Below are 27,659 nucleotides of genomic sequence, written 5' to 3' on the forward strand. Positions count from 1 at the left end.
GCTAAGTGAAATAAACCAATCCCAAAAAGCCAAAGGTCAAATGTTTTCTCTGATAAGCAGATGCTGATCCATAGTGGGGTGTGAGTAGGGAAGAATGAAGGAACTTTGGATTATGCAGAGGGGAGTGAGAGGAGGGGAAGGGCGGTGGGGATGGGAAGGATGGTAGAATGTGACAGACATTAGTACACCATATACATGTATGAAAAAAAATTTTAAAAATAAAGAAAATGTATTATAGAAAATTTCAAACATGTACACACGTACAGGTACTATAACTACCTTGTGTACCCATTACCTGCTTTTGACAATTTCCCACCTAAAGCCCATCTTCATTCTTCCACATTACCAGTCTACCTTCTCTTCAATTATTTTGAAATAAATCTTTGACTTCATATTATTTTTATCAATATTAAATAGTTACCTCTAAATGCTAAAGACATTTTTTAAAAAAATCTAAAATTACAATAATTTTCATTATCATCAAATATCTAGATAGTGTTCAAATCTTCCTGATTGGCTGATAATTGTTTTTTAACAGATGTTTGTTCAGATCAAATAAAGTCTATTGCAACTGGTTAACTTGTTGAAGAAATGAGTATTTTTCATATAGTTTCCTACAGTTTGGATTTTATTGACTGTATGCCCATAGTGTTAGCCTGTCCTTCTGTTCCCTGTAATTCCTGGAAACTGGTCTTCAGAACTTGAAGCAGATCAGACAGAGTTTCATTTTTGGTAAGAACATTAAAAAGAATAAAATCATAGCTGGTATTGATTAGAGGCATATGTCAGGTTGCCTTTCCTTTTGATATTGGCCACTGGTGATTTTTGTCTGGATTCATTCTTAGGGCCATTACTTCATTACGGTACAAAAATGGTGACATTCCAAATCTTTATTTATTAGATTGATAACTTTGAAACAGAACAACTTCCTTTCATCAACTGTTTGGTTATCTGATGGTTCAATCATGTAAGGTGAAGGATGAGCTGAATTTCCTTCTACTTACTTACTTTTCTTTTATACTGGCAATTGAACCTGGGGTGCTTTACCACTGAAATACACACTTGGTCCTTTTTATTTTTTGAGACAGGGTCTCACTAAATTACTGAGGCTGGCCTTGAACGTATAATCATCCTCCTGTTTTAGCCTTCCACATTACTGAGATTACAGGGGTGCGCCATTGCACCCACCTATATATTAGTTTTTTTGAAAAAGGTTTATCTGAGAGCTTCAAGTCGTAAGGGACACCTTTATTCTCCCTTTGAAGTATTTAACTGTAGCTTGTCCTATAATCAGGATGCAATTCCATATTGTGGTTTAATGAAAATAGATTTACAGTTAAATGGAAATAAAGAATTTAGTTCTAAGAGCCTTGAAGAGGACTGCATTGAGAAAAAATTCAAATGTTCAACAAGCAGCTTTCCAATGTTCAGATGCATTTGACAAAAAACTCATAAAATATTAAACTTCTGAAAGTTGATCAACTAAATAATTTATAAAATCAAAGTTTCAAGTCAGTGCAAGTACCATTATAGCAAGTGCCCTGTCTCTATTTATGTTTAAGGAAATGCTGCAGGGGTGTTGTAGTTTTGGCATCAGACAGATATGGTTGAATTCTCCTTTTCTTATTATGATGAACTTGAGCAATTTACTCTACATATCACACATATATGATAGGAATCTGAAACATCTGTGAATATTCTAAAACAGCATACATTTATAAATGTTAGAACACATATACACACACACACCGCAAAAGTCTCCCTTTGGAGGAAGTGATGAAATTAGGAAAGTTTTAAATTCCCAAATATTATTAGTTATGAAACAGTAAAAATTGCTGTATGGACAACATGCTGCATATGACTCTCCGGGCATTTGAACATAGTCAGGTTTAGGTTGAGGTGCCTTTTACTTCTTACTGATGGAACTGCATGTGAGATAGTTTAAAGAGAGAGAGAACTGGGCAAATGCCAGAACGAAACTTGCTTTGGGTTTCAATAAGAGTATAATGGAAGACTGAGAACCAGTGAGACTAACATACTCTAAATTGACTAGAAAATAACTGTAACATACATAGACACTTCCCTTCTATTACTGTTAAACTTAGCCTTCTGCCTCAACCTGCCCTGCTTTTCTCCCCTTCTCCCAGACTGAGTCAGTACTACCCACTTCCCTAGTTTGGCTCCCTGCCTTACTGGATCCCTATTATCCCAGAGTTGTTATATCTTTTGTGACAGTGCCAATACACAGTTGTTAATTTGTGGGGCATCAAAATGATTTCCAAGTCACTGAAAAACAAGTATAAACACTGGAAGATATATATATATAGCTACCCTTAATTTTCACAATAATCTGACTATTAGAAAGATATGAAGATTGATATGTGAAGGAACAGGGCATAAAATGTTAAAACACAGAAGATTTTGAAAGTATGGCTTATGTTTTTTTTGTTATTTTTCTGAATTATGTATGATGTAAGTTCTGTGGGTACTGTTTCCTTCGAATTATACTTTCACAAACTTTTTATTGAAATTAATGCACACACAGAAAAGTGGGATTTATATTTTTAAAATTAGTGTCCCGGGCACTCCTGTAATTCCAGCGGCTTCAGAGGCTAAGGGCAGGAGGATTTTGAGTTCAAAGCCAGCCTCAGCAAAAGCAAGGCACTAAGCAATTCAGTGAGACCTTGTCTCTCAATAAAATACAAAATAGGGCTGGGGATATGGCTCAGTGGTCGACTGCCCCTGAGTTCACCCCTGCCCCCCCCAAAAAAAAAGAATTAGTGTCCCATTACCACAAGTGCCTTATTAATTTGTTGTGGTTTGAAATGTTAAAATTGCAAATTCATGCGATAGAACATTCTCAATTTTAAAGTAACATTGAGTTTAGTCTGTTCCAACAGACTTGATTTTGAGTAATACCTAGAAAAATGCATAGTATTTTATACTGACTAACGTGTTTTATAACTCAACAAGTTGACAAAGTTGAATTAAGGATGACGTTTAGCTTAGACCTATTCATATATAATATGCATATGTGGCTTATGATGTTTTTAAAAACTCTGTTAACTACAAAGAATGAAAAGATTTTGCAACAGAGTTGGAATGGAAACAATTTCTGAGATAGAGATCAAATTGTGTTTATAGACACTATTACTGGCAGCTTTGTTATCAGTCATTTCCTGTGGGAATATTTCACTGGGAAATAATTTTATGCTTTGAGTATTCATTAAATAGCCTAAGGTCCATGGAATGAAAATATTGTAGAATAATAAATATGAATGTATGCACATTACACTGTAACATTTCATAGTATTTTCCTAGATAAGAATTAAGATTATTTAAAAAACCATGTTTCTTATCCATCACTGATTTTTAAAACAACACCAATGAAGTATGGTCTAGTGGAGAGTTAGGCAATAGACTGGAAACTAAAGTCATTTGTTTTCTTTAAATTAAAATTGATACTAATTCAAAAATATTTATTCATTACATATGGTAGGGATGTGGATGCAGCTCAGGGGCACAGTGTTTGCCCAGTCAGCTCCAGGCCCTGGGTATGATCCCGAGCACCAGAGGAAAAACAAAACTTTGATCATTGCATACAGTATTTAAAATGTTGTAGTTTGTGAAGAATACATTGGTCAACTATAGTCTCTGCCCTTAGGGAATTTATGAATTTCCTTGTAAGGTGATAGGGAATGCACACAAATTATATAAAGCAACATTCCTCCCACCTCCCAGAATAAATATACTATGAGGGTTGTGGTGCTGGGTAGGAATTAGTACTATTGGAGTTTGGAAGAACTCGGGATCATGTCTATCTGGGAGATCAGATGACCTCACAATGACAGCAGCTGAATGTAAAAGATGGGTAAGATTTCTGCAAGTACAGATGCAGGTAAAATTATTCCAGGTGGCAGAGAGTTGGTATTACAGATAGCATAAATCAAAACAAATTTAGAGACCAGAGCCTCTGGTGCAAACAGTAACACAGCTTACACAGGGAAATATAGTCATGAAGTAAGGTAAATTAGGGCCAAGATATTTTCTTTTATTCAACAACATGTATATTTATTTATTCTTGAGTACCTACTAAGTGCAGGTGTTGTGCTAGGTGTTCGTACACTTATGAGTAGTTTAGACAAGAGTCCTTTCCAATACATAAAAAATAAAAAGTCTGAAATCTGATTTAGTGGTGACTGATTTTTCTGTCACTGATCAATCAAATAATAATTAATATATGGCAACAAGAACTACTTCAGTTTAATAGTGCTATGCTGAACATGGGATTTGATATTTTGGGGTGCTGGTATTTCCAAATTACATTTTTTTCAACCCACCATATGAATTAAAATGAAGGCAATTTTTTTTTTTTTTTTTATATTTGAAAGCTGCAAACTTTAATTTGGAAGACTTGGAGGCGCGCTGATGGGGGACATCATTAAATATGTGGGTCCATTTTGCACGTTTTGATTATGTAGTAATTAATGTTGTAGCATGCATTAATTTTTAAAAAAGGAAAAATAGACATAAGAGATGGGTGATTTTTTGGACAAAGGATTCTTCTTGGGTACTGGGGATTAAACCCAGCGGTGCCCTACCACTAAGCTACATCCCCAGCCCTTTAAAACTTTTAAAAATATTTTGAGACTGGGTTTTGCTATTGCTTAGGGCCTCGCTAAGTTGCAGAAGTTGACCTAGAACTTGCGATCCTCCTGCCCCAGCCTCCCAAGTTGCCGTGATTACAGGTGTGCGCCACCGTGTCCCAAGACAAAAGGATTCTTATTGAAAAGGAATCGCGGCAAATTTCCTTTCACTATCAAGCCCTCTGTGCAGTTAAAATGATAGGAACATTTCTAGAACACGCTGCATTGAGATACACCTGTACTCATACTTTGTCCGTCAAAACAATCTTTGTTTTCCCTCAAGCTAGGACTTGCAGTATCTAAGACAACCCTGGAGCAGTGGTGGCAATGGGGAGGGGCTGGTGAAGGTGGCGGGTGGCAGCTGGGAGAGCACTTTCCCTTTCTCTGGTTAAAACTTTGCTGCTGCCAAGCCCAGACTCACCTTCCCGCTGGAACTTTTTACCCCAACCTCAAGTCTCACAGCACCCTTGGCGACCCGTGCGCTAACCTCCGCTTGCCTCCGCGGTCTTAAACTCAGCCCCGACCCACTGCCCTCCGCGCGCCCCCGGCGTCTACCTGCCGCGCGCCCACCTCGGGAACGCAGCTCTGCCGCCCCGGGCCCGCGCCCCGTCGCGGACGGTCGCTCTGGGGCATGCGCGCTGCAGCGCCACCGCCCTCCCCCACGCCTTCCCGCGGCAGAGTTATGCCAAGTATGTGAGGAGCCGGCGAGGGCCAGGGCCGGTCATGGGGAGCTGCCGCTGCTGCCGCCGCCTCCGCAAACGCTGCTTTCTCCACAGCAGGGCTGCGACCTCTCCCTGCGAAGGGGGCGAGCCCAGTTGCTGAGGCGAAGAGGATGGCGGACCCTCTGAGGAGGACGCTGTCCAGGCTCCGGGAGAGGAGGGGTCCCCGTAGCGCCGGGGGGCACGGGTTCCGAGTAGCCGCTGCAGCTGCGGTGGCGGCCTCCTCCGCAACCCGGGGAGACACCTGGCGTGCCCGAGACTGCCCCTCACGCGAGCACGCCGGCGCGGCGGGGCCAAGCCTGGAGCAGCCCCCGCCGTCACCTGAGGCGCGCGGCCCCGGAGGGTGCCCGGAGCAGTCGCGGGCGCTTGGGCCTCGGCCGCGCGGCGGGCAGGCGGTCTCTCTCCCGGGTCGCGGGCTCGCTCCCGCCTCTCTGCAAGGAGCACTGAGCTCCGAAGGCAGCGGAGAGGAGGAGGATGACGACGCCGACTACAACGCCGACTACTACGAGAACCTGCCCGGCGGCTCGCAACCCGCGGCCGCGCCAGCGCCTGAGGGGGCGGAGGCGGAGCGGCGGCCCCCGCCTCCCCCGGCGGCGGGCTCCTCCTCGGGGGCGGAGGGCGGCAGCCTGGAGACGGGCAGGCTGCAGACCCAGTTGCGAGAGGCCTATTATCTGCTGATCCAGGCCATGCACGACCTGCCCCCTGACTCAGGCACGCGGCGGGGCGGCAGGGGCTTGGCGGATCGCGGCTGCCTCGCGGGAGCCGGGGCTCCTGGCCAGCTACTCTTGCCCCGCGGCACTGCGGAAAGCGGAGTCTGCCTCGGAGACTGGGAGCGGGGAGGTGGCGACTGCTCTCGGCAACAGGTGTCCCCGCCCTGGTCGCCTCCAAGGGAGTCGGAGGGAGGCCGGCCTCGGACTCCTCGAATGAGACTGCCCTGCAGCAGAAGCCTTGAGAGCCTCCGAGTGGTCTCCAAGCCTCCTCCCTTCCGGCGGTGGCCGAGCGACAGCTGGATCAGGTGCGGCACGCTCGGGGACCTGGACGAGTCCCCGCCACGTGGAGGCGGGATGGACGGCTGGAGCGGGGGCAGCGCCGGGGCGGCAGCGTCCGCTGGACCCTTGCCTCCAGGCACTAAGGACCCCGGCAGCTCCTCGGAAAGTCCTTTCAGGGATCCTGCGGGGCCTTCTATGATCCGCAGTAGCCAAGAAGACCGCCAGGAAGGCCCCCCAACCCTCAAACCGCCCACAGTCACAGTCAAGAAGCTGCAGAAGTGGATGTACAAAGGTCGCTTGCTGTCCCTGGGAATGAAGGGTCGCGTCCGTGGGACACCCCCTAAAGTCTCGGGAGTGCAGGCTGCATCTCCTGACCTGGGCTCTTTGAAAGTGCGTGAGAACCCCATCCTCTCGGTGCCTCCAGATAGGAGAATTACACTGACAGGTAGGATACTTTGCAGTCTGTATGCTAACACCTCAAGCCTTAGTGTTTACCCGCCGTGCCCGTCTTTAGAGCCAAGAATAAAGGTGTGTTTTTGCAGACAGATACGTGACTGTGCCAAAATAAGTGTCATATAAGTGGCAGTTTGAAGTGATTTCGAGGTTACTAAGTGTGATGCAGTCACTGTCACTCTTTTCCTATCTTTTTTTGCGATGATGGCATGAATAATTTTTTTAAAAAAATTTCTTCTCCAGGATCCCTGTGCCTACTCCCTTACTATAACAATGAGTAAAGGTTAAGTTCACGACATGCTTTTAGTAGGTTTAGAGAAGGGCGGCGCTGCCTTGATTTTTCTCTGTAGCTCCAGGCAAATCCGGAGACTTTTGTGGAGTTTGTGAATTTGAATTTGATCCAAGATAGATTTTACAGGCTTCATAAACTGTCATTTTACTCGTTACTCCCTTTTTTCTTCTCTCAGGCGCTCACACGTGCGCACACACACAACCACAACCAAAACAAACTGAAGGTGTAAGTAAGGTTTCTTTTTAGTCAGGCAGCATTTCACATCTTCCTCCTCACCCCAACAAACTCCCAACAAGGTAAGTGATGTTTGTTTTGGAAAATCAAGGATAGTGGTGTTTCAATCAAAAGAAAAATGTCCTTGAGGTACTTTTTTAAAAAGTGCAGGCACCTAAAAGCATTTGTAAACTTAAAGAAACTATTCATATTAGAAGTAAATTAGTTTTTTTTTAAGTATACTTGTTCTTATAGCATTATGCTCCCTATTTTGTATGAGCATAGTTTTCACTTATCTGAAGGTTTAGGTTATCAATTCTAGGAATCTCTTAATTATGTTGTAAATAACAAACATTCTTTCTGAAACCATATGAAAATAACATTGGCTTTTTGAACTATATTTAAAATATAAAAATCTCAGTGACCATAAAGACCTACAAATTAGTAATATTTAAAAAAAATATTAAGTAATGAAATGTAAAAAGTATTCATAATATTTGGTGATTCTCTGGTAAGAATTACAGATTTCCCAGGATTGGGTTAATACACATTATCCAATATACAAACAACACTCAGAAGAAACAAAAATTTAAAAACTTCTAATCAAACAACGATGATAAATCAAATGATTGGCTTAAAGTGTATGCAGAGTTGAAAAGTGTTTTTGATCTTTAAATCTCTAATACCTGTCAAACTTTATCCTCAAGTTTAAATATTCTGTCTCACTTGAATAAAAGGAAAGTAGAATGTCTGTGTAAACAGGTTTACTTTATACTGTGTCCACATTAAAATATGCATTTCCAGGAGTAAAGCATTTGTAATAATTTATTATACTTTATTGCCACATTAGTTTTACCTCCTTTGATCTTGGTTCATTAATTTTCTGTATACCGGGTGAATTTCAGTCATAACCAAAAATCTGTATAAAACTTTAGTCAAATAGTTTTACCTTTTTGTTGCAGAGGTAAAACATTTACCACCTTTTTGGCTTTTAATGCCTTCAGTAATAAAAGAGTTAACAAATAAAAATATTTCTTCTAAGAATGAATGCAGTGAATTTTCTACTAAGACTGTAATTATGAAATTGCTAAAAACTTTAAAAGAAATGAAAATGAAATATTGAAATTTCTTTGTAATAGTTTTTATTTTATAAGAATTCTAAGCAAAAGCTACCATAATCTCTGATTTAAACAACTTCCTTTCACATCATGAATTCATCTTTTAGGAAACATGAAAATAATCTGTGTAGGGTTTACTTATCTAGTGTAGATTTGGAGAGTGAGAGTATTTATAAAAAATTTTTTTAAATGAAGGTTAGGTGGTTTTACTATAGCCATTCTGGGTACTTTATATGGTTCTTATATAATTTTTAAACCTTCTACCCTCAAATATGGAGATATGACAACTGTCATTTAAGATCAACAAAAAGGAACTAAAGGTTAAGTAGTTTGTCAAAGGTGTCTGCTGCTATATGGATTCAGACTGTTATGTGAATTAAAACTCAGGTCTCATGACTCAACAACCCCTATTTATGTTAGGTGAGAGAGACTCCGAAGTTCTTTAGAGGTTTGTTCTATTTCCATTAAGTTGCTTGGATTGAGGAGATGGATGGAATTTCAACAAGATATAGAGAAATAACTTCTTCAAAGTTGCAAAGATGGGGGAATCCTAGAATAGGTTTTGAGACTTCTTAAAAAAATAATTACTGTATTCATTTTAAACCTTCATGTTCAAATGTTTACTTCAAAATGATATTGCTTAAATTCTGTTTTGAATCCTGTTTTTGAACTGGTGATGTAGTTCAGTTGTAGAGCATGTGCTTAGTATGCTCAAAGTCCTGGGTTCCATCTCCAGCACCATCACAAAAAAATAAAATAAAATAAAAATCATGTTTTTAAAAAAATTATTTGGACAGTCCAGATGAGACAGTACATTCTTGGTTGATAAAAGATGTTAAGTATTCTAAAAGGTTTGTATCATATTTTTTATGCAATATTCATGAGGATATTTTTCTCCCAAAGTAAATATATTTGGAAATTATAACAGTATATAATGGGATAGAGATATCCATTTAGGTATTTTGAAATTTTTGAGACCATATGACAAACAGAAGTAAAAAATGATGTTCTATTTTAATTTGTCTCCTACTAAGAACAATTAAAACTTTTGATGGTATTATAATGCCAATGATTTGATGCAGTTAAGTATGTTGTGTTCACAGATTGGCCAATTTGTTCTTAATTGAGATGATTATTTAAGAAATCTAAAGTCATTACACATAGTAAATATTGTCAAGTTTCTGCAAGCCTTAAGATTATGAAGGAATCTTAATTTTATTTGCCAACAGTACTTTATTATAAGCCTTTATAAATAAGTTTTAATTAGCATATAGTTCACAGAAATATTCAGAAGCCTCAGGTTGAGTTTTTTCAGCTCTTTTTTGCTTTAAAAAATAATTAGCCTACATTGATTCTACTTTTCCTGCTATGTGATCTCTGAAAGACACGTAATATTTGACTGTCTTCTAGCTTTAAATCTCTCTGAGTCTGCCATTGTGACTCTGGAGGCAAGTTGCCTTTTTTTGGAAGTGTGCCATGGAACGTTGGAGTTGCTGGTAGCTGGAAAACTTTTAGAATTACGAATTCAGCAGAAAGTGTTGTGTTGATTTGAAAGTCCTGCATTTCTAGATCCATGATTCCCCAGAGATGTCTGTTTATTTTTTGAGAACCACCAAAACTATTTTCTAGACCCTTGATGTTCAAAGTATAGTTCACTATTTTAGAACAGTGCTTTTCAGACTTAAAGTGCGTATGGATTCCCTTTCTTGTTAAGATGCAGATTGAATAAGCGTGGTCTGGGACTTGATACTTTGCATTTTAACAAACTTCCAGCTTAGATAGATGCTGCTGTTAGGCAGATGCCACTTTCTAGATTCTAGAGTTCTCATGTCCCTCAGAGTTTTGAAAAAGCATTCTACCTTATTCTAGTACTTAAACCAACCCCTGTTAGACCAAAGCATTTGAGTTCTTTCTGCTTCAGTCTTACATGTTTGAATTAATACTTACTGCTTACAGTATGTGATGAGTTTGAGCAGTTCCCTTCATATTGGTCTCATTTTACACCAGTAAATATTAGCAAGATTTTGGAATCTGCAAGAGAGAAGGCCATATAGTAGAGGGTTAACAAGAATAGAAATTCTGGGTTTCTGGTCAGGCTCTTATTTACCACCTTTATAGTCTTGTGACCTTGGGTGAGTTATTTAACCTTTTGTGGCCTCAGTCTTCATGTTGAGGGGATGAATAAAGATACTCCATTTGGTATTGCCCCTGGAATTTAGCTGTTATTGTCAAGAGGAAGCTAGCTAGCAGACTTTGTGAAATATTGTCTTGCCCCAGATCATTAGGATTCTGGATAGAGAGTGAGAATGGAAGTTGAGGAGGACTGCCTTTAGCATTGGGAATTGAGCTAGAGTGTTCCCTTTAGGGGTACTTATTTATTCTGCTCATTTTTTCTTTTGTGCTTCTTTCTCTTGCTTCTCTCAGTTACTTTAGTGGAACTGAAAATAGTCTCATAGTTCTCTTCTCTACTTTGCTGTCTCAAAGGCAAGCAACCCAACTTGCTTAAGGGTTTTTATTGCTAGTCACAAGGGAAGAAAAAGAAAAAAAGTGCTTCTTTCCTTTTCATTCTACCTCTTACCTCCTTTTAGATTTATCTTGGAAGACAGAATTTTAAGCATAGATTTAAATATCTAATACAATGTTCATAAGAATACTTTTATTTAGAATTTTTGAAGAAAAGTAAGGAAAAACATTTTCCTTACTGTTTCTGCAGTAGAAATTTTTAAATGATGAAAAGATGTCTGTAGATGCTGCACATTTTCAATAAGAGTTGAAATATACAATTTCTTAGTTTGCTGATGCATTTGAACTGGGGCTTTAGTAAAATCATCAAGTTGTCTAGATTTACTATGAAATAATGACTGAGAAAAGAAAACTGTCTCATAGTTCATTGTGTAGAATATTTTTCTTAATGAAAAACTGTGGAAATTGCCGTTTCTGCATTTTCTTATAGATTTGCAAAATAAAATGGCTTTAATTAGAATCTGAATATTGTACTATAGCATGTAGAGTTACAAGAGAATAAAGACTTTTGCCTTGTGACTTGCATACTTATATATATGTATATCTATATACAGAAACAAAAGATAACTCTTAAATATATGGTATTAAATATTAATTTAGCATACAAAAGGAAAGGGAGGATTGCAGATAGCTTTCATTTATGTAAATTTACATTCACAGAATTTACATATGCATCCATTTTATTAATTGAAATAAAGATGAAATGTTTTAAATAATTTATAATTATTTAAGTAAAGTTTACTGCCTTGAATAACATGTTTCTTAATTCAGTTTTAATAACTAAATACATTTGGTCTTTCTTTACCGTAAATCATAATATAGCTATTTATAAATTTAAAACTGTATTTTGAAATAAATATTACAATGGCAGTCAGACTGTATGATTTCAAATTTTTATTTGAAGCTTCATTAAAGATAGTTATAGTATGTTTCACAATGTAATTTTTACTCATTTATTTATTCTTGTACGGGGTTTGAACCCAGGAATATATGCCACTGAGATGCAACACTGTCCCTTTTTATTTTTTATTTTGAGACAGAATCTCACTAAGTTTCTGAGGCTAACTTTCAACTTGGAATCCTACTGCTTCACCTCTTGAATCACTGTCGTGTATGTACCCACATATCTGGCTTGTAATTATTACTTTTAGTATTATACTTCAGTTAAATACTTGTTTCAATAGAGTATCACCTTATTTGAATATGGGATGTTAGTAGCTTTATTTTCTTATTGCAATTCCTTGAAGTGTAGTACAAGTATACATGTGTTTAAGGTGTCATTTATAGTGTATAATATGTCAAAAAAACTCTGCTGTGACTCAAAGTAATGTGTCTAGTTCTATAAAATTTTCAGTGCTGAAGAGATGTCTGAGAATAAGATGAAATAAGCTATTTTTCAGTCATTGTGAGTTATGTAATTTTATATTTCTTCAAATTTATAATAGTATCAGAACTATATATACATTTATTTATAAATAATGTCCTGTATAGGTCTGAAAGCTATTAAATAATGTGAGATTTGGACTTAAATGTAAACTTGATCTAGATTTCCTTGCACTTGGCAAAAGCATGTAATCACTGAGAATCCAGAAGTTTCAGTGATTCCTGAGCATGTGTTTGATTTTTAGTTGTTAGGTATAAAGTGTAAAGGAGATAGAACCAAAGAAAGGTTCTAGAAAATCTTGAGCTTTTCATTAATTAAATTCCCTTAGTGATAGCAGCCCACAGGTATTAATCCATGAAGTTCGAAGTCAGAAGAGTTTGAGTACTTCCCCCTCCTTTTACCAACTTGGTGGTCTTGGGCAAGTTACTTGACTTCTTTTTTCCCCCTAGTATTTTATAGATTTCAGTGTATTTAAAATGTAATCTCAATCTTTATCAGCAGCCATTTTGTATCGTAAATGAAATGCTATCCCATGTTCCGAGAGGGTTACCTGCTTTCCTGTTCTTAATGGGTAGCATGGTATGGGGAGAGGGGTAAACATGTGGGTTTTGGGTTAAGCTTAATTTTGAATAGTAGGGACATATTCCTCATATTCTTCAGTGATATGATGTTAATTATACTCTTCTTGTTAGATTGTTGTAGAGATAAAATGAAGTTAGGGGCTTCCTTATTACTTTATTTCTCATGCCTGGACCATAATAGTCACTTACTTGTTGAGTAGGTAAATTGCTGGCATAGTAGGAGTTCATGGGATCTTCCTTCCCTTCTGATTTTTAGTTTAATTTCTGCATCTATAACTAATTGAACTTGAACCCCAATTAGTGTTTAAAGTTGTAATGTTTTAATTAATCTGTGTGGTTGGGTAGATGTTTAGGATTTTAAAAAAGACAATCTTACTTTTTTAAAAGATTTTTCTTTTAGTAGAAGAGAGGTTACTAAACATCTTGTGCGTTAAACCAATTTTGTTACTAAGATTCTCATAGCCTAATGTGTTTATCACTATTATTACACCATTTTTTTAAAATTTGCAGTAACAGCACAGTGAATCAACAATATACACACCCAGAATAGCATAAAACCATAATTTTGTAATTTAAAAACCTTACATGGTCTTAGATTTATTCAAATATGGTTTTATTTTTATTTTGTATATGTAGTAGATTATTATTGTAATAGATATATTTTAGCTTATTAACTATCAGTGTCAATGAAGTTGCTTTACACAACTCTTTGGAAACACAAAATTTTCCTTTTTAGATGAAAGTAATGTTATATGTACATTTTTAGGGTCTTATTGCATTAAATTTAACCTGTGTGTGTGTCTTGAGTATCTGAGGTTTCCCAGTGGACTATAAAATTTATAGGGCAGGGATTATTTTGTTCATTATTTATCTCCTGCCTGTATTTGCTCCTGGCCAGTAATAATAATAGCCGTTGTGCTTACTGTGAGACAGCATGCTTTGTTCTAATCTGGGGTCTCCCTAAGGGATTTTAATTTTAATTTTTGCTCTAGCTATATAGAACTCAGACTTTGCATAAGATACTACTGAGTTGTATGGTTAGGGACCATACGTGTTGAGATTTTAGTAAGTAAGGCATACTTTTTATTAAGGTTATTGAAAGTTAATCTCTATGAAAAAAATGGGAATATTGCTTATGCTTTCCAATGATTTCTGGTCCTTGTACTAGTGAGTTGGAAAATTTTCAAATATTGACTAGTCATACTGTGTACAAAGCATTCTATGTAAGCTTTTTATAGTTTGTTTTGCTTAGGGTAAGGCTTTGTTGGTACTTAGTTTTTTAATAAAGGTGGTATCAGAGTTTGCAATTTCTACTTCCTAGAATTTTATGACGTCTATACTAGTAGTCTGATTTCTAAATAATGGGAGTTATATTTAGGTGGAAAATCCAAAATTTTTCTGGTTTGATTTTGTTTTTTGTGATTAATATTACTTTTCCTCTTTTCAAAAATTTTAACTGTTGATTTGAAGTAACATATCTTTCCTGGTATATCAGGCATTATATTCCATCTCTTTTTCTTCTTTGACACAGATTTATTTGAAAATGTCTATGGGTCTTCAGTGAAGAGAAGAGAATCTGAGGATCTGAAGGATAATATTGAATTCAGAGGTCAAAAGCCACTTAACAGTATTACTGTTTCAAAGAAACGTAATTGGTTATATCAGAGTCCTCTGAGATCTCTTAATCTGGAAGAAGAAAATAGGAAATGCCAAGATAGGAGTCATTTATCTCTCTCACCTGTGTCTCTTCCTAAACATCAGCTGTCACATCCTTTCCTCAAAGAAGAATACTGTACATACATGGTGTGTAATGCTACAAACTCATTATCAAGAAACTGCTCTTCAGACTTTAACGAGGAAAATGATGCAGATGATGAAGGAGAAATATGGTACAATCCCATTCCTGAGGATGATGACCTTGAGATATCAGGTGCCTTGAGTTTCCGTGAGTCAAACCCTGCTCTTCTGAAGTTACCTGCTGTCAGTTTGAGCATATTGTCTGGGAGTGACCCAATGAAAATAGAGCAGCCTACTGAAGATCTGTTGTGCTCTTCTGAACACAAAGGTGATACTGAGACATCTCAGTCAAATGAAATTAATCCTATAGATTACATCCATTCCACAGAATGTATGCAGCAGTACAAGCAAAGGCTAGGACCTAAGACACAAGAAGGTTTAATGGTGGAGGATAGTCCCATATTGAAATCTCCTTCTGCAGGTAAAGGTGATCATAGATCTGTTTTTTCTTTCTTCTTTTTTAATCTTTGACAATTTCTAAATATCATCTATTATATTTATGTATTTTTCTGTGTAAATATAGTTAAACAAAGGTTTCTAAGTATTTTTATATACATGGTATTTTAATTATTTTTATCACAGACTTGGTTTTGTAATCTGGTATGTGGTATGATTTAGTATATTGATCCTTAGAGACCTATGATTGCTTTTCTCTTGGTTGAAAAGAGTGGAGTCATGGGGGATAGAAGAAAAAGATAAATTCTTTATGTAGGTCTTATTTTTTGCTTCATTCATTTATTCACCCATACTTGGCCTAGCCAAAGCTGAAAAGTTGTCTTTTCTGTGTACCAGTAGTCATTAGTTTGTTCTTATGCCTGAGTTTTCTTATGAGCAAAGGAAAGGAAGAAGAGAAAAATAGAAAAGGTAGAAGCAAAGACCTTTCAAAAAGGTGCTATAATAGTTATAGAACCCCAAAAGGAAATAATTGAAGTTTAATATATATTAGGCTGAACCATAAGAAATTACTGATATTCAGCAGTTTTTGTTCTATTAAAAAAAGCATTTATATAGTTTTGAACTTAATGGTTTTGCTCTTGCTGATTGCCTTCTGTTTTATGATGTGCTTCTTTTAGTTCTAGACATACTCCCCAGGAAACAGCATAAGTTATATTTGATTGCAAATATCAAGTGTAGGATAGAATTTAGTTATGTTTTATATTGTCGTTTAATTTATACAATTTCAAATGATGCACAGTATTCAAAGAAGTGTGGTGTATCAGATGCTGTCAGTGCCTTACTCCATATGTACTGGATTTTATTACTTACTCCTTGAATAGGGAAGCCTTTTCTACCCTCCCCAGTATTTGCATCTCTGCCTGAGGACTTTGTCTGAAGTCAGGGAAGCTTTCTGCAGGGCTGCCTGAGTATCCCTCAACCAATTACTGACAAGTTGGTGTAGGACTATGCCAGTTCCATTACCTCTCGTGTGGGTAATGATGAGCAGATTAATCTTCCCAGAGTTTTCTCTTGAAGTTAAGCTACAGTTGCTTATAGTGATAGCAAGCTTGATGTTCATCTTGAATTTTCCCCCGAATATTCTCACTTTGTACTTTGCAAATAAAGTATTTGCATTTGACTCCTTTTCTCAGGGACTTGGGGAGGTCCGGTAAAATGTTATATTAAGAGAAAAAGTGAATTATGAAACTGTGTACTATATGATGGCAATTTTGAAAGAAACACTGAAAGCCATATTGAAAAATGTTAATTTTTTTATTGTTTTTATTTTCTGGGTGTTGGGATTGAAGATAATTAAAAACTTTCTTCTTTGTGCATTTCTAATTGTAGACTCATTTTCCAGAGTAAATATGTATTTCTTTTGTAATCTGGATGGAAAGAGAAATAAATATTATTTAAAATAGTAATTTGGAATGCAGATTGTGATAAGGGTGGAGTGTCAGAAGGCTCACACAGATAGGGATGGGTGTGGATTGAGAAGGCAAGAGGGTAATAAGGACAAGAGCTCAGTTAGAAAGCTATCATCTATAAAGTGATACATATTTTAATATGTATTATTCCCACAAAACTAATTTTTAAAAATGTTTGTGGCATACTATGAACTTAGACTAACAGACATTAAAAAATTTTTTTTTAAGGTATGGAATGACTACTATTTATGTCTCCTCTTACCAGCATTCTTTTCAACATATAATTCACATCTAATAAGCACAATCCTAAATTGACCAAAGGAGATACAGTTTAGTGTATGTCATTTTTTAATTTGTTTTAGTTTGGTAGAAAAGTTACTTAAAGTGATCTGCTTCAGGCTGGGATTGTGACTCAGTGGTGGAGTGCTTGCCTGGCACATGTGAGGCACTGGGTTCTATCCTTGGTACCACATAATAAAATAAAAAGTATTGTGTTCACCTACAACAACAACAAAAATTAAAATAAATACATTCTGGGCTAGGGCTGTAGCTCAGTGGTAGAACACTTGCCTCTAATGTGTGAGGCACTGGGTTCAATCCTCAGCACCACATGAAAAATAAGTAAATAAAAATAAAGGTATTTAAAAAATGCATTCTACTGTGATGTATAACTAAAAAATAACAGATTAAAAAAAATAAAGTGATCTGTTTTCCTTAGCAATATTGGCAGAATGTTGTTGAGAAATTGGCAAAGAGAGTGTTGAATTTCAACATAATTTTTGGATCAGAGAATAGGAAAACAAATTTGTAAATATTTTAAATCTGAACAGCAGTTTTTTAAAAAAATTATCCTAATGACTGTGACTTGTTTTGTGCTTATTAAATTCCTGGTCAATATGTATTTTATCTAGTTGCAATCAGATTGGGATGGATGGATTGATTGATTTTGTGCTTTTCTCTTGATACCTTCGTTTTACATTGTTACACGTAGATTAACATTGTTTCTCAAGCTTTATATAGTTTAATTGGGTTGATGTGCCCTAATTCATCCACTGTTTTCCTGGCATTTGGTGTTAATAGATTGTGCCCACAGGTATTGCAGTAATCTTTCATTATGATCTTTTTTGCTTCTTTAGGATCTGTTTACTAGTATCATTACTGGGTTTTTATGACTGGTATTTGCTGTTGTTAATTTCTGTATTGTATTTCCCAAAAAGTTTACAGATATATAGTGCAACTTATAATTGGTTGGTTGATACCTTTATTTATTCAACAAATGTTTGGGTTCTTGCTTTGTTCCAGTTACTGTTCCAGGTGCTGAAGGAGTGTATCATTTTCTCTTGACTCTAGTCTGGTACATAAATTTCTATTTAAGGGTTTTTATTTTGTGCTTGCTGCGAGTAGTTGTTCTGTAATTTGATTAGTATAGTTCTAGTTTAATTTTAAGGGATTGTGGAATTTGGTAATATTTCAGCTCTTGGATTTTATTAAAACAAAAAGCCTTTGTTTTAATAAATACACTCTTGTCTGTAGTAGAAGTTGCTAACGTACAGTATTTCATTTTAACAATTGAGACTTCAGTTGAAATTATTTACTTACAATGTGTAAAAAGTCAGTTTGTTAAATTCCTTAGCAATTTAATAAATCTGGAACAATTTAATACACTGGGTAGTTTTTCTAGGCTGCGACAAAATAGATTAATGTTTGTAAAGCAGGACCCTGATTACTGTAGAATGTTTTAGACAAGTAAGCTAGGAGAATTGTGCTGTGATTTGCAACATAGGGGATGCTTTGTCCAGTGTATCACACACTTTATTTCTTACTAGCTGTTTACCAGAAAGTCCTGGGAGGCATACTTAAAATATTACCCTCTCTATAAAGAAACTAATTCTGTGTGTGTCATTAGGACACATGGAGGGGACTGGAGGGAGAATGTCATATTAATACTTTAAAGAAAGATCATTAATTTGTTGAATTTAAAAAATAGATTACTTCCGATATTAAAGTTATTAGATTGTCCTTTATAAGAATGGTTAGATAAAGTATGAAAAATTAAATTTTAAATAATTGGGATTAGATTGTTTCTTCACAGGAAAAGTTAAAATTCATATACTATTGGTATTAGAATATTTATTTATTTATTTATTTATTTATTTTGATTCATTGTATACAAATGGGGTACAACTATTGTTTCTCTGGTTGTACACCAAGTAGAGTCGCACCATTTGTGTAATCATACATGTACATAGGTTAATATGTTTGTCTCATTCTGTTATTTTTCCTTCCCTCCACCCCCACCCCTCTTTTTCCTCTATACAATCCATCCTTCCTCCATTCTTGCCTCTCTCCTACACTGGTTTTAGAAGATTTAAAACAATTTTTTTTAGTTGTTGATGGACCTTTATTTTATTTATTTATTTATATGTGATGCTGAGAATTGAACCCAGTACCTCACACATGCTGGGTAAGCACTGTGTCACTGAGCCACAACCCCAACCTTAGAATGTATTTTTAATTTGTATTAGTAGTTTGAAAATTTACTAGGAACAAGTATAAATTTAAAAGTTAAATTTATTTTCTGTCCTTTTTTTAAATTGGGGAAGTTTATGTTTAAATGGAATATTTTAATAATAGGTGAGAAAAAGTGTTTAAAATTGGCTTAGTATGTATGGCTGGATAAAAGAGTGTAGAAGGATGAAGGAGCCAAAAGGTGTAGTAGTTAAAAGCATAGACTCTGAAAACCAGTGTTTTGGTTTGGATCCTAGTTCTGCCGCCTACCAACTTTGTAATCTTCAATTAACTCAACTCTGTGCCTCAGACTCCTCATCTAGAAAATGGGGTGCTAATGGTTTTAACTTGTAGGGTTATTATGAGAATTAAATAAGTGACTACACATACTAAGTAGCTAAATAAATGTCAGTTGGTAGTGCTTATCATAATGAAATATTATTAATTCATTAATATTAAACTAGTTTTACTATTATTTTCACCAAAATATTTATAGTGGCTAATCTCCAGATATGTGGTTTAGGCTGTTACTTTATTTGTACTTGTAAAATACTTCTTAGTATTTTTAGAACTTTTAACCATAAACCTGAATAATGTTGACATACAAAGAAGAATAAAGCCATTTTTTGTATGGATAAAAATTCAAAAACATTTCATTGTTTTACTCTCTACAAAAACAGAAAATTACAAGAAAACTTATATCTCTGTTGCATGTAAAGGCCATAACTAACATTTGAAGTTGCGTGGAATTATCGCATATAAATAGCACAATAAGGAACATTTCTTAACAGTTTTTAAAATTATTCAGTTACATTTATGATATTCAATATTCTGTTATTCTTAATTGACTAGATAGCCCTACAGAATCTTTGATGATATATTTTAATAGAATTTTAGAACAAGGAGGGTCTCAGCTATCATGACTAGATAGCCCTACAGAATCTTTGGTGATATATTTTAATAAAATTTTAGAACAAGGAGGGTCTCAGCTATCAAAATTATAAATTTGTTTGATTTTTAGCTTTTTTTAAAACTAGCTCTGCTGAGTGGTAACATTTAACTTTATAAGATTATAAATATAGAAAAAATATTCTTTTATTAGTATAGCATTTCTAGATTTTAAAATAAGATACTTTCCTAGTTTCTAATATATAATATGCTCAATGGAGTATATTGCAGTGGGAAATGTTAAAAAGAATCTGCATTACCCTTCCTCCAAACCTTCAGAATAGCAGTTGGAGAGGGGCATGTTTCTTTGTATTGTATACCATCTGGAGATCTTGATATTCTGCTTGAACATGAAGATGAAGACTGAACTGAACTTCAGACTAAATCTCCCCATTGAGATGAAACAAGGGAAGTATTCCTATCCATGTGAGACCTTGTTTAGTTAATGGTTTATAAAATAGGAATAAGAGAAATCAAAATGTATCTCTTTATAATATTTTTCTTTCTTTCATTCTTTTTTAAAGGTCCTGGAATCTTAGCTGCTACTAGTAGGACTGAATTGGGATTTATGGAACCATCCTCTCCAAGCCCTAGCCCTGTGAAAAAAGGAAGTTCAATTAATTGGTCCTTGCCAGATAAAATAAAATCTCCACGAACTGTGAGGAAACTTTCCATGAAAATGAAAAGATTGCCAGAATTTAGCCGAAAGCTAGGTGTTAAGGGAACTCTGAATTATGTAAACAGTTCAGATAATACTCCTTCCTTGTCTAAATATAACTGTCGAGAAATTCATCATACAGTTATTTTACCTTCTGGAAACACTACCACAGCTGCTAAGAGGAATGTCATAAGCCGGTACCATCTTGATACCACTGTATCTTCTCAGCACAGCTACCAGAAGAAAACTTCCAAGAGTTTGAAGTATTCCTGCAAAGGTGGCTACCTCAGTGATGGAGACTCACCTGAACTTATAACTAAATCTAGCAAACATGGATCTGAAAGCAAATTTGGAAAAGGAAAAGAAATAATTCCAAACAGTTGTAGTAAAAATGAAATAGACATAGATGCTTTTAGGCATTATAATTTTTCTGATCAACCCAAATGTTCACAGTATATATCTGGGCTCATGAGTGTGCATTTCTATGGTGCTGAGGATTTAAAACCACCACGGATAGATTCAAAAGATGTCTTTTGTGCAATTCAGGTAGATTCAGTGAACAAAGCAAGAACAGCTTTGCTCACGTGTCGGACAACATTTTTAGACATGGATCACACTTTCAACATAGAAATTGAAAATGCACAACATTTAAAACTAGTAGTATTTAGTTGGGAGCCCACTCCAAGAAAAAATAAAGTGTGTTGTCATGGAACTGTTGTTCTCCCCACCTTATTCAGAGTGACAAAGACACATCAGTTGGCTGTCAAACTTGAACCTAGAGGTCTTATATATGTGAAAGTGACTCTTATGGAACAGTGGGAAAATTCTCTTCACGGACTAGATAAAAATCGAGAATCAGTAATATTTGGTGTTGACATTCAAAAAGTTGTAGAAAAAGAAAATGTAGGATTGATGGTGCCACTCCTGATACAGAAATGTATTATGGAAATTGAAAAGAGAGGCTGTCAGGTATATTTCACTGTATTTTTCTACTACCTCCTTTATTGATTGTTGAATTGATTCTAAGTCTGATTGTAAGTCTTGGGGGAAGGAATTCAAGGTAAAGTAAAAAAAAAATTTAGACATTACCCCATTCCTATTGTTTATTTTTATTACATCACTGTTTAGTGTATAATTTATACCTTAACCTATGTTATCAGTGATTTGAGAGCCTACTAGATCACAGTTTATGTTGTGTTACAGAGCTGCATGGGTTTTATAACTAGACATCAAGATTGCTTTACAAGTGTAGTTCTAGGAAAAGCAAGAGCTGATAACATAAGCAAGGACTAATTCATTTAAAAAATGTTTCTGCATGCTTTGACCTTCTATGACAGAGAGTTCTAATACTGAATCCTATAAACTTGTTCATGCCTAACTCCCTCCCCTATTTTCCTACCCTCTCACTCGCACTTTTAGGAAGTCAGATAGCATGTAGGATGAGGAGTGGTCCTCCTTAAAAGAATACCTTTCATTTCTTTTAAAGGCATCCCATTAAAAGAAACAAACAAAAAACCTGGCATTAATTGTAACAAGGTATGTAACAAGGTTAGCCAGTTAACACACCTTGTCTTTTTTATACATTAATACATGTGAACTGTGACAATGAGAAACAGTTTATCACCGAGGATATTATTGAGATATAAAAAATTATTTATATTCATTCTTGACTCACAGAATTCCTGTGATATCATAAGAATCATTAGGTTCTGAGATAATTCTGTTTTAGTCCTATTCAAATTTACATAGACTAAAAAGATAAAAAACAATGAAGATAAATACCACAAAATCTGAAATATGATTTCTTCATTTAAAATATCTCACCTTGAACTTAATGTGGAAGCTATAGAAACAGCAAACATTCATGGAATATTGTCTTAAGATCCAGAGGACCTGGATTCTGGTTTCTCCACTCCTACTACTTAACTGTGATGGTGGGCAAATCGCTTAATCCTTATGGGTTTTATTTGCTTATATTTATAAAAATGTATGCAGTCATTTCTTGAACTTTGCACATGATTCTGTCTCCAGTTTGGGTGGTCTGTGAGAGTGAGGACTTTACTTTCCAGTCCAGTTTTTTCTCTCAATTACTTTCTTAAGTTTCTCTGTTTTTTTTCCTCCATTTTTTTCTTTCAGGTAGTGTGTAGAAAGTTCAGAGATGAGGCAGACTTTAAAGCTAATTATTAAGCAGAAACTTACAGTTGAATATTATAATAAGTAATTCAAGTGGCACTGTACAGTTTATTTTTTGAAATATATATAAAGAGCAGGTATATAAAGATTGCTAATCACTTTTTTGAGGGCTAAGAAAACAGTTTTAGCAATGCTTTTTATTTCTGTACTTAAAGATTAGAAAGATTTGTTTTAAAGATTTCCTGCAAATTTTAAAAAATTTTCTAGTTGGGCATTTGAAACTATGCTTTTTAAAAATCTTTTTTTTTTTTCTTTTCCTTGCTGCTTCTCCACCTATGTGTGCATGCTCACTTGCGCGTGCACACAAACATGCATACCTACACATGTAGGCTTAACATGTCCACATTTTACAGGCTACCATGCTTCTTAAATTTTGTTTATCTTTTTGTCAGTTATTATCTTGTTTTTTCACTGTGAAAATCAAGTTTTTACATTTACATGAAAATAGTTTGTGGCCTGGGCTACATACCTTGAATGCAGCTACCACCTGTCTTCTGATTCCAGTAGATACTCATGCTCCATCCAATACAGATTCTGGTACTGATAGAGGAATCCAGTATGGACTTCATGAGTTTGATTCAAGAAGTTAGCGTTCTAAATTTAGGAATATATCCTAAAATATTGAAATACCTATTTTAGATCTTAATTTCTTTATATTCATCCATTTAAAAGCCATGTTGTAATTTCAGCTTTGGGGGTAAAATGTTATGTTAATTTATTGTCTACTATTTAAATAGTACTTCCTTTAATTTGTTCTAGTTTCATTTCCTTCTCAAGTTCAAGGAGACATGTCCTTATTATAGGTCTTTATGACACTTAAATATGCACACATCACAAGTGCTATAATCAAGTTAGTTTCTTCTGTTGTGGAAGGATTTTCTTTGAGCCTATTTAGTATTTTAGTCTTATTTTCTAGGTTATCTACATTTTTACCTTGTCTTTCTTGAGATGATGCAGCCAGCCTAACAAATGCTATTCTCAACATAAATGCATCAGGAATATGGTTAAGAATAGAAACCTCAGTTATTTTCCTAGTACACATTTCTTAGTTTCCCATATCATGTTAATCCTTTCGAATGTAACAGCACTTTGCATTACTATCTTAGAAATAGTTTTAGTTTTTTTTTAACTATCTTTCAATTAATACTTAGAGCTTTCAAACATTATGGACAGCATTTCCTTGTATCCATTATTGACACTTTCTTACATTAAGACCCATCTTCTCTGGTATATTCTATCAGGATTTTTGTTTGTGTGTTTGTTTTTGTCTTTTGTCTTTTGCTTTTGTTAGTGCTATCAGTTTTTTAATGACTTAAGAGGTTAAGTCATAAGTAAACCCCAAAATTTCATTTGAGTACACCTTGTAGATTGTTTATAACATTTTATATTTTAAATTTTTGAGGCTTTGCTTTATTTCTGTCTTGAAATAATTTCTTTCTCTGTAACTCTGCCTTCAATTCAAGATGACTGGGATTTCTAAATAGTCTTTGATGTGAAAGTATATAGGTGGCAACCACTTATTTTCCTTAATACTCTTTCAGAGAACTCTTGCAGGTCAGTTAGGCATGTTTTTTCCTTAGAGCAACCTTACTGGTTTCCTCTCAGTGAATTTATAGTGAACTTAAGACTTAATATTTCAGAACCTGTGTGAACTAAGGTTTTTTTTTTTATTTTTTTTAATCTTTTCATTGTAGGTTATTGGAGTGAGTAGTATCTATGCAACTTGTATAAATTTTAAACTAGAGGTTTTATATTTACTATATTGATTAATTTTCTTTGGTTACTTTATAATCAATTTCACAAGTAAAATTCCCTTTAGGTTTGGCTTTTACTTCTTCCTGAGAATCTTTTGTTTTTTTCCTAAAAAAAACTTTACACAAATAGCATACTGGCACCTTGTTTGAACTGTATAATTATAATTTATGAATAAAGAAAGTGAGTTTTAAAGAAATTAAATAACCTGCCCAAGTTCATCAGTAAAGAGTGACAGCGTGGGGCTTTATAACTCTAAAATGATGGTTTAATTATGGTGTTGCCTTTTGTCAGTCTAGGGCAAAAGATATGAAATGGTACATGCTCGGTATTGAGATATTGGTTGAGCATATGAAAAGAAAGGATTGTACCTTTTTCTTAAGATTGCCAGGACTGTAGAAATCATAGTATATTGTTTGAAATGAAATAATAGGATGTTTTTAAACTAAACAACATTGTCTGTGGTGAGACTTCAGTAGCTGTCTTTGAAGTATTATAATGCCATCAGAACATATGTGATTGCCAAGTTCGTGTGATCTGTGTGTACTATCATATTGTTTCTTTATCAAATACAACATAATGTGGCCATAATTTTATTTCTAGGTAGTGGGCCTGTATCGATTATGTGGTTCAGCAGCAGTCAAGAAAGAACTTCGAGAGGCTTTTGAGCGGGATAGCAAAGCTGTTGGTCTGTGTGAAAACGAGTACCCAGATATAAATGTAATAACAGGTAATAAATAGATTTTATTTTATGTACTCAACAAGAATTGAAACACTAATGTAGCCTAAATTTAATTTGAGTTCTTTTTTTTTTTAAGTCTTGGTTTCCTTCCTTCATAAATGCTACTTATTTATTTATTGTGTTTTAGTTGTCAGTGGACCTTTATTTTTTTATTTATATGTGGTGCCGAGAATTGAACCCAGTGCCTCACATGCCAGGTGAGTGCTCTACCACTGAGCCATAACCCCAGCAATCATTACTGTGTTATTTTTGTGGGAAGATATTAAGATATGGTTCCTGCCCTTAAATAGCCAACAGATGATGAGGGGGAAGTAAGAACTACATCAAATTAGCTGGAGTAGCTAGCAGATATCTCTTCATAGAGAGATAAATAAAATGCCATAGGAGTTTGACTGAAGCTTAGTGGATATAAAGAACATTGCTTATTTGGTTTGAAAATTACGTATTTGCTAGGCAAAGGGGATCTTTCGAGTAGGGAAGTAGAGTCATTAAAGATTGTTTTTGGGAATATTGATCTGGAAAGTCTGTATGTGATTAAAATTGAAGAGGCCAGAGGAAGGAAAATCAGGAAGCCTTTGCAATAGGTCCAGCAATGAGGTGATGAGTGATTGTAGCAGTACAAATAGAAAAGCATAGAATTGAAAGGATGTGTAACAAGAGAGGGCCCAAAACAAATATGATTTTGGAACCTTTTGATTTGGTGACTAACCATTATAGCAGAAAAAAGAGCTACAAGAAGATCTGCTTTTGGTGGGGAAATACTGAGAACGATTATGAATTTGTTTGGATATATTAGATTTGAAGTAGTAGTGAGAGATATAAATGGATATATTAAGTGAAGTTCACTTACCACTAAAAATAGGATATAGTAGAATTTGAACTGTCTGTTCAAGTGGTCAATATAACCATTGTATAGTATTGAGAAGGATATACTTCTTGTACCTCTGAAAAGGGAAAACAAGCCAAGGCACCCTTTTCTTTCTTATAAATTTCTTAGAAATTTTAACAAATCAGAAATAATGGTTACTTATTTTTTATGAAGTAAGAGGCTTATCTCTATAAAAATGAGGTAATTTTAAAAATACGGAATGTTCTTCCCTTGTTAATATGTGATTAACAAAACAAGTAAAATATCCACTTTATAAATTCATTAGAGAAAATTTTTATAAATACTAATTTTTAGGAAAGTGTACTCTATAAATAAAAGTGGGTCTTTGGCAAGTGCTCAGTGGTAGAGCCCTTGACTGGCATATATAAGGTTGTGGGATTGATCCCCACCACTGAAAAAAAAGAAAGAAAGTGGACATTTGTTTTGGTGAAGCCTTGTTTTAGAAATAAAAATTATGTTAAGCATGTATGATTTAAAAGTTGAAATAGAGTCATTTTAATCAATTAATAGTGTAAGAAGGGATTTTAGGTTGGGATATTTGTATCATATCCAGAAGATAATAGGCTGATGAATATAGGGATTATGGTATTCTTTTCCAAAATTGAGAGTTTCTAATTTCATGAATTGACTATTTCTTGGTAGTAAGGCTATTTTCAAAAGAATTTAGAACTATTTTCTTTCTTCATAAAGTCAAAAAATGATTTAAGATTTGTTTGATAAATATCATTAGAATTACAATAAATTAGTCATTGTGGCTCAAAACTAAGGATGTTGTTGATTTGGGAAATTGGCTAATAATAATGTTGCCTCAAATATTTGTTCCACATGAACTCACATTTCTGAATAAACTTTCAAATATAATTAATAAGTAAGTCTAGAAAATAAGAAATTAATGAAGTAAGTGATGGAGTTGTTCACAGTTTAATGCATTTTTAGAGTTTGGTTTGTCTGGAGCACAAAATGAAATGCTTCAGGCAAACTGTTTTTTTTTTTTTTTTTACAGCAAATACAAAATTTAAGATATGAAACTCTGTTCATTCCCTGAGGACTTCAGGGTTATATGTTCAATCCAAGACCTGCCATGTAGGATTCAGAACCCTAGATTTTCTGTCATCCAACATGACCTACAACTCTACTTTATGACCTACTCCTAAGATCATGGTTCTTGCCATCTAGAATTTGCCTCTGAAACTTTGAATTCATTTCATTTTAGAGCTAATGTTTCCTAGTTTCAAATTTCCTTACTCAGTTATATTCCTGCCCATTTTTTACTTCATTAGTTATCCTTTAATATTTTTGCTCAGTCATTTCTCTTTTTGTGTAATTTCCCACTCTAGTCATATTAGATTTCATGTTTCATCATTTTTAGCCACTTTCATACAAATGCTT

At 35.3% G+C, this 27,659-nt stretch overlaps 1 protein-coding gene across 3 annotated transcripts in view; it reads left to right on the plus strand.

The window, feature by feature from the left end:
* The first annotated feature begins 5,334 nt into the window (after window positions 1-5,334).
* The window catches only part of Syde2 (synapse defective Rho GTPase homolog 2), a 43,157-nt gene continuing 20,832 nt past the window's right edge, over window positions 5,335-27,659 (plus strand). For 2 of the 3 annotated variants that reach the window (XM_047527311.1, XM_047527326.1), the window contains exons 1-4: window positions 5,335-6,799; window positions 14,450-15,142; window positions 20,561-21,663; window positions 25,243-25,369. In XM_047527311.1, the coding sequence (XP_047383267.1) occupies window positions 5,479-6,799; window positions 14,450-15,142; window positions 20,561-21,663; window positions 25,243-25,369 (3,244 nt within the window). In that variant the 5' untranslated portion in view covers window positions 5,335-5,478. The remainder of the gene's footprint in view (window positions 6,800-14,449; window positions 15,143-20,560; window positions 21,664-25,242; window positions 25,370-27,659) is intronic. The other variant, XM_047527319.1, reaches the window with a different exon arrangement.

The sequence above is a fragment of the Sciurus carolinensis genome, chromosome 1 (assembly GCF_902686445.1).
Source record: "Sciurus carolinensis chromosome 1, mSciCar1.2, whole genome shotgun sequence".
NCBI lineage: Eukaryota > Metazoa > Chordata > Mammalia > Rodentia > Sciuridae > Sciurus > Sciurus carolinensis.